Here is a 13,189-nt window from a genome sequence, read left to right on the forward strand (position 1 = left end):
CTCTCGGCCGGGGGTGGGGGTGGGGGTGGGGGTGGGGGTGCAGCGGCCCGGCCCTGGCCTGCCCCTCGCGGGCCGGGACCGACGCGGAGTGGAGCCTGCGTGACCGACCGCCGCGAAGACAGTCCCGGGAGGCCGTGACCCCGGCGCCAGGGAGAGGCGGGCGGGTGCGCAGGAAGACGTCGAGGTGGGTCCGGGAAACGCCGCCCCCTCCAGGCCGCCCACCTGGGTTTCTCAGCCCGAGTTCCCCGAGGGCTGCGACCCCCCGGCCACCCCGGCGTCGTCTCCCGTGGCGGGGGCTTCGCGTTCCCTCCCGGGTTTCGGAGCCACCACGTGACTTCCACGAAGCGCGGGGGGCGGGGGGAGCCGCGGCCTGGGTGGGATCTGGGACCCCGAGGTGCGCGGAGGGCGGGGAGCGGAGGAAACGGGGCGGGGGCGGGCGAGGGAGGGGCGGGCCGGCGGGGGTGGGGAAACCCGCGTGGCGCGGCGGCCGCGGCTCGGGGAGAGCGGGAAGCCCGCGGGGCCGGGCGGGCGGGGCGGGGCGGGGCGGGGGGCGGAGGCGGCAGGTGCGGGGGCGCGGGGATGCGGGCGCCGGGGCAGCGCCGGTAGGCAGCGCCCGCGTGCAGGGCGCGGCGGGCCCGCGGCCGCTCCTCCGCGAGGCTGCGCGGCGGGCGGGCGGGCGGGCGGGCCGGGCTAGAGGAGCGCCCGGCATGTCGCAAGTGCTCCCGGCGGCCGGCAGCGTCCTGCAGAGGAGCGTCGCGGCGCCCGGGAACCAGCCGCAGCCGCAGGTAGCGGAGCCGGGGCTCGGGGGGGGGGGGGCCCGCGGGGCGCCGGGGCACGCGGACGTGGGGCCGGGGTTCCGGGTGCGGCGCGGCGGGGGCCGGGCACCGCGGGGGGGCGCGGGGTGGGGACGGCGCAGACGGTCCACGCTTCCCCGCACGTGGGACCCGCGCTGCCCGCCGTCGCCGTCCCTGCGCGGCGCCCGCTGCCCCCCCCCCCCGCCGGCGCGCGTGGCCCTTCCCGGGCGCCCGGGTGCGCGCGGGGGACATTCGCGCCCAAGGGGCAGCTCGTGCCCCTGCCTCCAGCATCTACCGTCCGAATGGGGACCCGGGGCCCGTCGGCCTCAGGGTGCGGGGTGGGGGCCCTGCGCTGAGCCCCGGGCTGGTGGAAACCCCTCGGCCCATTCCGCCCCCGGTGGACCCTCGGCGGCACGTGCAGCTCCGTGCTCGGGCAACAGGCGGGCTGGCCCGCGGGGGGGGGGGGGGGGCAGCGAGCACTTCCCACTGGGCTCCCTACGCGCCCCCCCCCCCCTTCCATTTCGATGCCTGGCACATCGTGTCATCAGGTGACGCTAGAGAGTCACACATTTCTGAGCTTGGACCTCGGTTACTTTAGCACACACACAGGCTGCGTGGCTCCGGGCATTTTGCTTGGCTTCTTTGAGTTTCCCCACCGGCTAAATGAATATAATAATAACCTCTCATGGTTGGTTTTTTTTTTTTTAATGGGGACTGATGAAGATATGGTTAATAACTTATGACTGTCTTAACACTTTGCTTCCCGCTTTTTGTTTTGCTTAAACGTTACTGCTGGGTTCTCAGGTTGTGGCCATATGGATTGGTGGTAAATCCAGTTTTGAGTGTCCACTCTCAGGGGGCAGGATGCAGGTTGTTTTCTTGTGTCCTATGACTTTTTTGATGGTGATCGAAGAGGCATGATTTGGTGACAAGCACTATGGGAGACTCAAAAAATAGCAGCCTCTACAGAGGTTACTAAGGGCATACATACCCTGTCCTGGGAGCTTTAGGATAAAAATCTTATTTTATCCTATGCTAGTCCTAAGCATTAGGCTGTTAGAATGATGGCTGCAGAGATGACTGATCAGTTGTTCAGGGCATGCATCTCCAGTCCTAAACCAGTGCCTGGCACATGGCAGGTACTCAGCTAATACTTCTTGAAAGAATGAATGACTCGCATTTACAATAAATGAGAAAGTTGAGCATTTGGAAAAATTAACCCATTTCCCCCTGGCTATACTGACGGTAAGAGACAAAACCAGGGGCTAAAGCTTCTAAAGCTAAAATTTCTAAAGCTAAAATTTTGTCCTGTACACCACATTTTACTCCTATGGTGTTCTGGTTATGTTAACCAAGACTTCTTTGCCTTTAAAAAACTACATTTTAACACCTTGTGCCAGTCCCTTAAGCGTTACTTCCAGACCACATCCATTTGCTGTATTATTTATATATATATGTTATTTATTTGTCTCCTTCTATAGACTTACATTCCTCCACATACTGAAAATTCCTTACCCATCAGAACTTGGGGAGAAGATATGTGCCTCTTCTATTTGGAATACAAGACCAGATAAAATAACTGAAATTACTCATTATTTCATATTATTAATATTTGCTTTCCATTAATATTAATACTTAAGTAGCTTTCCTGTATTTGTATCTTACTAACCTCTTGGTATTTATTTATTTATTTATTTATTTATTTATTTATTTATTTTTAAAGATTTTATTTATTTATTCATGAGAGAGGCAGAGACACAGGCAGAGGGAGAAGCAGGCTCCCCGCGGGAAGCCCGATGCCGGACTCGATCTCAGGACCCGGGATCACACCCTGAGCCAAAGACAGACGTTCAACCACTGAGTCACCCAGGCATCCCGACCTCTTGCCTCTTAAACTATTTCTTTAAAACAGGATACCCCCTCCTCACCCCTTTGGTACCTTCTCACAGGATTCTGGAAAACAAATACTCTACTTCTCCATGTTTTTCTATGACTGAAATGTTTTTACATTGGTAGGTACATTTTTTTTTAGCCTGCCTGTTTCAGAACACTTGAAAGATTCAACTAGGTTTGGTTAAATCTCATATAGAGCTGAGAGCTTTCAAGACACATCATCAGTTTGCTTTCTGATTCACTCTGACCCGGGAAACAAAATGTCCATCATGCATTGTTCAAATGAGGTGGTGTTCAAATAAGATCATTGGATGTGTTGGTAGAGTTGTGTGTTTGCAATTAGTTATAAGCGTAATATTTGCACGCGGCATCAAAAGTACCTGTTTGTGTGTGGTGGCATAAGTCCTGGCACACAGCAAGTTCCAGATAGCACATGCCTTCTGCCTTCCTCGTTCTCAGATGGACGTTGACACCGCACCTCTTCCAGGCACACACCCTGTGGGGTAGAGGTTTATGAACGTTGGTTTGGAGTCCAACAGACCTGAGTTCCACTTCCCATTTACCCACTTACAAGCTGTGATACCTGGAGCAAGTTCCTTACCCTCTCTGAGTTTCTTATCCTCATCTTTTAAATGGCAGTCACACCACACATTTCTGAGGGTGCTCATGGGTATTAACACGTAAGGCCAGCCCAACACGTGGTGAGTGCTCCTGAACAAGGGGCTAACTGCTGTCCCTCCCATGAAGAAACAAGCACTGGCCCTGACTGCAAATAAAGTAGTGAACCCAAGCGATGCTGAGGAAAGAGGGCAGAGGAGGGTCAAGGAAGGGGCCAGACAATGCACCTAACCAGACGTTTCCCCCAGAGTCCTGAGGATGATGATCGGAAGGTCCGAAGGAGAGAAAAGAACCGAGTTGCTGCTCAGAGAAGTCGGAAGAAGCAGACCCAGAAGGCTGACAAACTCCACGAGGTGAGCCTGTGGTTGGGGCAGAGCCACATGAGGCCCCCCCTGGAGAGGAGCCATCCTCCGCTCTCGCACTGTGGTGGCGGCCCCAAGGTCATGTCCTGGTCGCCACCAATTTGGACACTCACGTCTCATTTCACTGTGTCCTTCCAGCCCAGTGTTGGGATTCTTCACTCACTGACATCTTTCTCCCTCATCCAGTGGTTGTTTCTCACTCTCAAGTTCCTTTTATAAGTCAAAACAGAGTAAAACAAAACCTCCTCTCCATCTCAATTCTTTTTCAAGCTACTGCCCCATTGATTTTCTTTCCTTCCTCCCTTTCCAACTCCTTCAAGAGATCCTGCTGTTTCCACTGGCCTCAGTGCCGTTTACTCCCTGGTCCTCTCTGCTGGCCTCTCTGCTGCCCTTCCCCACCCATGCACGCATGCATGCACCCATACCCACAAACACACACGTGCACCCACGTACACACACACCTATGCATGCAACCCACATGTACTTGTACATACCCCCCACATACACGTGTGTGCACATGGCACACAGCCATGCACACATCCACATGTACACTCACATACCCACACATGCACATGTGCACAGCCATGCACACACCCCCACACACGTACACGTGCAGGCACACACATGCACACACATGTACATGACCATACGTGAGTACACATGTGCGCACACACACCCCCTTCCTATGGAAGCTGCTCCTGCAGAGGTCGCTAGTGCTCTGGCACTGTCTGGTCCAGGGGCTTCTTTCTAGGCTCATCAGCCATCACATCACTTTGCTGAAACATTCGACACCACTGACTCTCCCCTTCCTGAGACGTTCTTTCAAGGTCTTCAGCTTCTAAAAGACCACATTTCTCGCTTGTCCCTTTTAACCAACACACCAAACTTCTCAGTTTCTTTTGCTACCTTCTTCCTCTGTCAGTTTTCTGCAATGTTGGTGTTGACCAGGCATTCAGACTCTGCCCTTTAGCCTTTCCACCCTGGAAGATTTGATCTATGAACCTGTTCTCTCAGCATTAGCTCCCCACATTGATTACTCCATGCAAGACCTCCATTCCGGGGCCTTCACCCCATATCTCCAGCGTCTGCTTAGATGTTTCCAAATGGGTCTGCTGCAGGCTGCTTGGATGCAGCATGGTGGTGATATGTGTTTCTTCTGAGACTCTTTCTTCTGTCTTCACACTGAGTTAATGGAGCTCGTCCCCTTTCTCATCACCCACATCAGGAACCTGGGATTTATCCTAAACTCTTCCAATTTCCTCTACCCTTATGCATAATCCCACAAAATCTCAAAGCCAGGATATGGGAACTGCTTCATATCAGGAACTGGCCTCAGAGGTGCCCAAGGATCTGTGCCAAGAATGAGCGACAGTTCTGAACTCTCATCTTTACACAGGATGGGTGCAAGTAATTGAGGACTTAAGTTTAGTACTTCCCTGCCTGCTGTCTTGGCATAGCTTGTCTCAGCTTGTTTTGGGGGTGTCGACAGCATAGCAGGCACTGAGGTGTTAGGAGGGGGAACAACAATCTCTGAAAACCCTTTCCTAATGAACTGAGAACTGGTTTAGGATGCACATTGATCCACTGATAGAAATTCAACAGTGGGCATATTTCATAAACATCAGCCTCTTTCCTTGGAAGTAGGGAGACTGGGCCCTAAGAAAGAGATAAATGCACTACACTTAATTTCAGTAATTCACACAAATACTGTGGTGATGGCCAGAGAAGGTCCTTCCCAGCCTGTATTGGTCCGGTAAACTTTCCCTAGAAGAGTTGGAATGTCCTTTGCCTCCTTTCTTCCTTCTCCTTGCTCCTGAAGCAGTCCCGGTTTTAGCCTCATGTTACTAAAAAACCCCAGAGGGCACTTGTGGCTCAAGTTAGCACTTGGCCCTGCATTCAGACCCCGTCTGCCCTTCCCCTCAGGAAGCTTCTCATCGAAGCCAGGTGCATTAATATAAGAAAACACTAGGGGACACTCAGTTGTAAGTCCCAAGTGATTATGTGTGTGGTGGTGGCTAAATGACATAGATAACACACATGTGTTATCCATAACACACACGTGCTCCTTCCGTGGAGCGAGGGCGAGTAGATTCATTCCACTAATATTTGTTAGCACCACTGTGGGCAGGGCCTTGCTGCTGGATCACAAAGAGAGGGAGTAAGCTCTCATTCCTATTATTGGAAGCATAGGAGTTTTTGAGGCAAGTATATGGTCTCCTATGAACTCTAATGAATTCTGACCAATTTGGTGGCTTAAAACAACGCAGGTTTATTATCTTACAATTCTGGAAGTCAGTTGTCTGGAATGGGTCTCATGGGGCTAAAATCAGGGTGTCAGGAGGGCTGCATTCCTTTCAGAGGCTCCGGAGAAGAATCCACTTCCTTGCCTTTTCTGGCTTCTAGAGGCTTCTGTGTTCCCTGGCGTGTGGTCCCCTTTCCATCTTCAAAGCCAGCACTGGCTAGTTAAGCCTTTGTCAAGCTGCAGTACTCTGACACTGTTCCATTGTCACATCTCCTTTGACTCCTGACTTTTTCTTTCACTTTTTAAAAAAAGATTTTATTTATTCATTCATGAGAGACACACAGAGAGAGGCAGAGGGAGAAGCAAGCTCCATACAGGGAGCCCGATGTGGGACTCTATCCCGGGACTCCAGGATCATGCCCTGAGCCCAAGGCAGACGCCCAACTACTGGACCACCCAGCTGTCTTCTTTCACTTGTAAGGAACCTTGTGATTACATTGGGTTCATCCACATGATCCAGGATAATCTCCCCACATTCAGATTCTTAACTTAATCACATCTGCAAGTTTTTTTTGTTTGTTTGTTTTTGCCACATAAGGTAGCATATTCACAGGTTCCAGAGGTTGGATGTAGACATCTTTGGGAGGCCCTTACTCTGCCTACATAAGAAGGTAGCAGAAATACTACAGTGTCAAAAAAGATGAGTTTCTCTCAGTATCTGTCATTGTTGGATTTGATACCCAAATGAGCCAGATGCCTGGGGAAGTTAGGGTGGCACCACATTTACTCCTGCCTCATTCCTCTTAGAACTGTGGTGGGGGACCCTTCTGTAGGGTTCCTAGCTTCTCTTGGGGTCCATACACTGTGTCACATGACCGATTATGCCAGGTGCTCTTTTGGGAAATGGGGCTAATTGATCTGAAACCCAGTCCCTCCATGGGAGAACATTCCCTTCTCTGCCTCAGTGGAGCCAGAAGAGTAGATCAAGTTTACCCACCACTGACCGATCACCTTGTCAAGGCCAATCTTTTTTTTTTTTTTTTTTGTCAAGGCCAATCTTGTTGAGAAACACAGCATCAAGGAGGCCAGGACAGTGACTCCATCCATATATAAACCTCAAAGCTGTAGTCCACACTTTTCTGGTCACTAGCTACATACTAGTGTTATTGGTCACATGGGGGTGTGGGGGCGCAGATGGCTGGTTCAGGAAAATGGAAATGCAGCCCAGTCCTACTGTAGAAGGGGAATGTCCTCTCTGGACCCAAGGGTAGCACATGAATAATAGCTCTGCTGTTTTTTGTTTCATTTTGTTTTGTTTTAAAGATTTATTTATTTATTTGTGAGAGACACAGAGAGAGGCAGAGGGAGAAGCAGACTCCTCGCCGCAGGGAGCCCGATGTGGGACTCGATCCCGGATCCTGGGATCACACCCTGAGCGGAAGGCAGACGCTCAACCACTGAGCCACTTTGAAAAAAAATCTACGTATTGAGGGTGGAGTGTCAGGTTTAAAAATGTGGTGAATAGTTTTACTGTGCTCCAGTGAGTGACCCTAGCATGCTGCTCTGGGTCCTGGGAGAAAAGCCCTTCAGGCCCCCTAGGGTTCCAGGCCACATCAAGGATGGGGAAAGTGAGAGCCACACACAGGTCTCAGATACCTCCTCAAAGCTGGGATCAGGCCCGCTCTCTAGGAGACACTAACAGGTGCAGAAAGCTTCCTCCCAGTAGCCATGGCTGCCTGCCAGTCCCTGGGGAGATTAGCCTATGAAAAGGGCTTTAGGGCAGCCCCGGTGGCTCAGCGGTTTAGCGCCCCCTTCAGCCCAGGGTGTGATCCTGGAGACCCGGGATCGAGTCCCACATCGGGCTCCCTGCATGGAGCCTGCTTCTCCCTCTGCCTGTGTCTCTGCCTCTCTCTCTCTCTCTCTCATGAATAAATAAAGAAAATCTTTTAAAAAAGAGAAAAAGCAAAGGGCTTTACTCAGCCCTTGGTCTGTCCCATCCTGTGGGGCAGCTGTTGCTGCGTATCTCAGAGTAACTCCAGGTCTCTATTTGTCTTTCTCGAGTACCACAGAGGGGACTATTTAGGGCTTGTTTAGAATTCCCACCATTCTCTCCTGCCCACCTCGTCCATTCACCTTGAGCCTCTCCTACCTCTCCCACCCTGAGAAACCTCCTCCAGTCCCAGCTCCTAGAAGCTTCTGGGCCACCCTCACCCCCCTCCCAATTCTCCATCTCGGTTGTTGGGGGTTGGGGGAGGGACAGTCTGGCACTGGGCAGGCCGTGCCCGAGAGGCTGGGGCCACTCTTCGGTGTGAGTTTTCCCCTCGGGGAGGTGATTGCTGGAAGCCCCCACCGTGGTGCCGAGAAGCTGTTCCTAATGTGCGTCTGTGTACCTCAGCGCTCACTGTGGCTTTTCATATCATCCTGTCAAGGCGCCTACACCTCTTATGGGGATTTCAGCCCCTATTCATCTCTGAACATTAGGCACACGCCTGAGTCCACATCCACAAATAGGGACCCGAGTGAACAGTCCAGCTTTCTACAAGAGGCTGAAAGGTGTCTTAGAAGTGGGTCAGCCAGGTTCGAGCCTGGCACCCCAAGGTGTAAGACTGAGAAAGAACGTTGAGTCAGAAAAGGAAGGCAGCGATGCCATCCTCAGGAACCCTAAATGTCACCAACTGACGGATTTCTTGGGCAGTTTGGTTGTGGTCTGTGTTGTCACGGTTTCTTCAGATGTTACATATTCTAAGAGAACGCTTCATTCGTGTCGTCTTCCCTTGGTTCAGAAACTGATGATGACACCCAATTTCTAGAGCCCTCCCCGATGACACAATTTTTCTGCTGGGAAGGACAGCAGCTTCTGGCTTGGGAAGAGGCTTATTGTAAAATCCTGAGCGCCGACAGCCCTTTGCTGCTGGTAACCACCACGGGGAAATTTGGGGCCAGGCACTGCCAAGTGAAAGCAGAATTGCTTCCTTGGTCAAGGATTGCCATTGACCTTGAAATCAGGTTCCAAGTCTGCATGACCTTGGAAAAGTCACCGCGCCGCTCAGTTTCACTTTCTTCGCTTGTGAAAGGGGTCTGTGTGTGGCTGTGCCCTCCTGATGGCCTTTCCCGCCCCCTCATTTCCTTTCTGCCTTTGCTTTCATCTCTGGTCCCTGGTACCCACATCAGCTTGTGTGCCGGTGTGTCATCCTGGATCCTGGATACCCCCAGACAGCCCCTTATTCCCCAATCAGCCTCTTAGACACGCAGGCCAGGGTTTCTTAGCTTCGGCACTATTGACATTTGGGGCCAGATAATTTCTTGTTTGGGGAGAGGGCCGTCCTGTGCTGTGTAGGATGTTGAGCAGCCTCCCTGGCCTCTACCCACTCAATGCAGTAGGATCGACAGTTGTGACAACCCAGCTGTCCCTGGACAGTGCACATGTCCCCTGGAGACTGCCAGATTTGCTCCAGATGAGAATCACTGCCCAGACAGCTTAATTTCTGAGGCCAAACTGGGCTATGCAATGATTTTACCACCACCAGGTCTCTGCGGGTGACCATGTCCTGGCTAATGCCAGGGGAGGCAGCAAACCTCCAAACCTCATGGGGCCAAAGATGTGAAAATCAGCAAGATTTGAGCTAAACTGATCATATCTTTGGAAAAAAAAAAAAACAACAACAAAGGGCCTCATGTTCTTACTTATTTTTCTTGGGTGTCAAGCCCAGGTACCTGTGTCCTCTCAGCTCCATTCCATCTGCCCCAGCACCTCCTTTTGTTTTTGTTGAGCTGTTCTCACCTGAAGATCTTGACTACTTCTCTGGTTTTTATTCCCTCAGCTCAGTGAAAGTCCTTTAGCAGGTTTATGAGTAAAAGTCCAATCCCAGAAGAGAAAGTCCCTGCAGAGAAGGCAGATGAGGGGCCTGCTGGGCGGGGGCTTGGGGGAAGCAGTGGTCCCTCAGGAAGACTTTAAGCAGCGTGGCCCCTCATGGCTTCCAGAGATAAAGCTCCGAAGCTCACAGCATCCTGCCACAAAATTCAATAAATCCAGAAGGGCAGTTTGAAATATTTTGCCACAAAAAGAGATTTTTCCTGTTTTTTTGGAATCTAGTTAACATGTTAGCTCATTGGAACCATTGGTATCTATTCTCCATTTTACTTGGAGGTGAAGAACATTTCCAGCTGCGTGTGTGTGTGTGCGTACACGCACATGCATGTGTGTACACGTGCCCCACAGAGCTGCAGCCTGTCACCCCCCTGCTGCATGCAGGCTTCCTGAGATGACTATCCGTGTCTTCCCATCTGCACTCTCCCTCACCCACGGAGGGCTTGTTGCTGCGCCGTAGATGGAATTTGGGCTCCAGAACTAGAGCTTGTCTGAGACCAGAGGAGAGTGTGAGGAGTTGGGGCTGGCAGGAGAGCTGAAGGCAGAATGCGGCCTGTGCGCTAGTGAAGCCAGACTGACCCTGGACAGCCTGCAGGGAAAAGGGGTGCGGCTTGCTGCCTTGGAGAGTATTCCAGACCACCCTGAGGGCCCACCTGGGGAAGACTCAGATGGCCTCTATGTGTAGTCCCTCTGGTGCCTAGAGCTGGGGAGGGAAGGAAGTGGGTGAGAGAAGGAGCCAGAGGAGTCACTGGGCAGTGGCCCAATAGGTAGGGTACAGGAGAGGGTAGCAGAGGCTCCTAGCTGCTATACATTTCTGATCTTTGGGGAGTGCTCTTATTTAGTATAAGTAAGATTGAATATAATACATGATTGAATAGAACACATAATGAGGGATGCAGTTTCATTAGGTGCTATGGCCAGGGAAGCCGACCTGGAGGTGATGGGCTTGAGTTGGGCTCACACAGAAAAGGAGGAAGGTAGTCCAGTGGAGCAGGACAGCATTCGCAAAGAGGCAGAGTTGAGAATTTGTGTGTGCCATAGAGGCCTGTAAAAAAATCAGACTTTTAAAAATTATTTCTTAAAATTTACTAGCAAGAGACAAGATGTGATGGATAATAGTAAGATTGGGTCCCCACCTCAGGAAATGCACGGTAAACAAAATCGCAGCAAGATTTAAATAAGATTGTCAGGCTTGAGATGATCTCTGTTGGCATGCCCTAGAGCTCTGCCATTGGTCAAGTGTTGTAGAACTTACCAGTGACTTGGAGGAAAAAAAGGGAAGACCTACTTATCAAGTTAATGGGCAGCTTATAGCTGTGTAGTATCATGATCCATGAGCTGTGTAGTGTCATGATCCATGAGCTGCATAGTGTCATGATCCATGAGCTGCGTAGTATCATGAGCCATGAGCTGCGTAGTGTCATGATCCATGAGCTGCGTAGTGTCATGATCCATGAGCTGCGTAGTGTCATGATCCATGAGCTAACACATTAAGATTCAGAAAGATTTTGCTAGGCTGGTAGATGCCCACATGGACAGGGTGAAAGTCAAGAGAAATGGATGTAGAACCTGCCCTGCATCTCTAGAACATCAGTCATCGTCCAAATTTAGACGAGAGAAGCAGCAGAAGCACACAGAGCTTGCACTTCTCTGCAAGCTTAGGGAGAATCCCCAGAGTGCGGTGGCTGCAGACTGGGGTCCAGCCCTGGAGCAGGCCACCTCCATGCATCCCCCTGGCATGATCAAGCCGTCCCCAGAATCATGCACTGCATTCTGGGAATGACACTTTTTCAGAGAGATCCTGGCAGACTAGAGTGTGGCTCAGGATGACCTCCAGGAGGGCAGGAGGGCCAAAAGTCCTAAAACCCAAGGAACTCAGGAGACCTGAGACAGTTGAGCTCAGAGCATACCTAAGGGGAAGTGGTATGTGGCTGTCTCCTAATATTTCAAGAACTGCGATGTTGAAGAAGTATTGAATTTACTCTGTGTGGTTCCCTAAGGTGGAACCAAGCCCAATAGGTGGGTTTGAAGGAGAGAGAGAGAGATTTTGTATCAGTGCAAAGAGGAGCTTTCTAATAGAGCCGCCCAGAAATGGCAGGGACTGTCCTTTGAAGAAGAGAGTGCCCAGCACAGGTTGGATGTCTGGTTTCTGCATTGTGTGGGTTGGGCTGAGGGGGTCTCTCTGAGCCCCTCCAGGTCTAAGCCTCTGCAGACTCTGATATAGTAGAGACTTCACGGATGAGCGTTGGGGCGAAGCCAAGGCAAGGGATATTTTCATCCATTTACTCATGCAGTCAGCAAACATGTATTAGGTTCCGGGCACTGTTCTGGGTGCTGAGGCCACAGCAGTGACCCCAACGGAGATAGGAGATCGTCAGAAAGCAGCTCAGCAGCTGGGGGAGGGGAGGGGAGTTGCGCAGGAACTTTCAGGAGTGACACAGTTCTCTTGACCAACGTTGACATTTGCCCAAACTCACTGAATTACACCCTTAAGACAGGTGTATTTTGCTTGCTGTAAATCATATCTTCATAAAGTCGATTCAAAAAGCAAAGCCCTGCCCTGTTGAACCTCTCATCGCGGTGGGAGGAGAGAAATGATAAGCAAGGGAACAAAGGAGCAGGGGTGGTGGCAGGGGGCGCAGTTGGCGGGAAGGCTGTCCTGGGCAGGAGGTGGGCACGCGGGGAGGGAATGTGGTTGCAGAAGGCATCCCACTCCTTCTGTGTCCCTGTCCAGGAGTATGAGTGCCTGGAGCAAGAGAACACCGTGCTGCGGAGAGAGATTGGGAAGCTGACGGAGGAGCTGAAGCACCTGAGCGAGGCGCTGAAGGAGCACGAGAAGACGTGCCCACTGCTGCTGTGCCCCATGAACTTTTTGCCGGTGCCACGGCCGGACCCTGTGGCCGGCTGCCTGCCCCGGTGAAGCCCAAGCACCGTCCTCCTCTGCCGAGGGAGGTAGCCTTGGTCTTTTTCACACCTGGGAGGAGGAGGGCTCCCTCCACGGCTGGGTCCAGGGGGACCTGCGGCCGGGTCACCGCCTCGGAGCTCCTGGCTGTGTCCCCAGCAGATGCCTTGCAGGGCCCTGAGTGGATCCGGGCAGGGAGGCCACCCTCAGGAGTCACCTCCGTCCACTTTGGCAGCTAGTAGGTTCCAGTTGTGCAGAATTATCTCCTCTAGAATTTGGATAATAAAGATGGTTATGATCTCTCCTTTTGCCAAGTTCTTGGAATTTAAAAATACAATATATCTCCTGGTCCCAGAGGAGGGCACCTTCTGTCTCTTAAGGCTGTTTGGTGGCCCTGGGTCTTGCTTTCCCTTCCTGGTCATCTTCCTCGTGGCTGTAACTGTGCTCAGTGCAGGGGGCACCTTTGGGGGTGCCAAGGCCAGTGGGACTTCTTGACACCCCCACTGGGTC

General features: G+C 52.1%; 1 protein-coding gene across 1 annotated transcript; it reads left to right on the forward strand.

Moving 5' to 3' along the window:
* The first annotated feature begins 624 nt into the window (after window positions 1-624).
* BATF3 (basic leucine zipper ATF-like transcription factor 3) lies at window positions 625-12,981 on the forward strand. Its single transcript, XM_072733309.1, has 3 exons — window positions 625-785; window positions 3,554-3,658; window positions 12,512-12,981. The coding sequence occupies exons 1-3, from the start codon at window positions 708-710 to the stop codon at window positions 12,695-12,697; spliced, it is 369 nt and encodes a 122-aa protein (XP_072589410.1). The 5' UTR covers window positions 625-707; the 3' UTR covers window positions 12,698-12,981.
* Window positions 12,982-13,189: the final 208 nt, after the last annotated feature.

The sequence above is a fragment of the Vulpes vulpes genome, chromosome 13, assembly GCF_048418805.1.
Source record: "Vulpes vulpes isolate BD-2025 chromosome 13, VulVul3, whole genome shotgun sequence".
NCBI lineage: Eukaryota > Metazoa > Chordata > Mammalia > Carnivora > Canidae > Vulpes > Vulpes vulpes.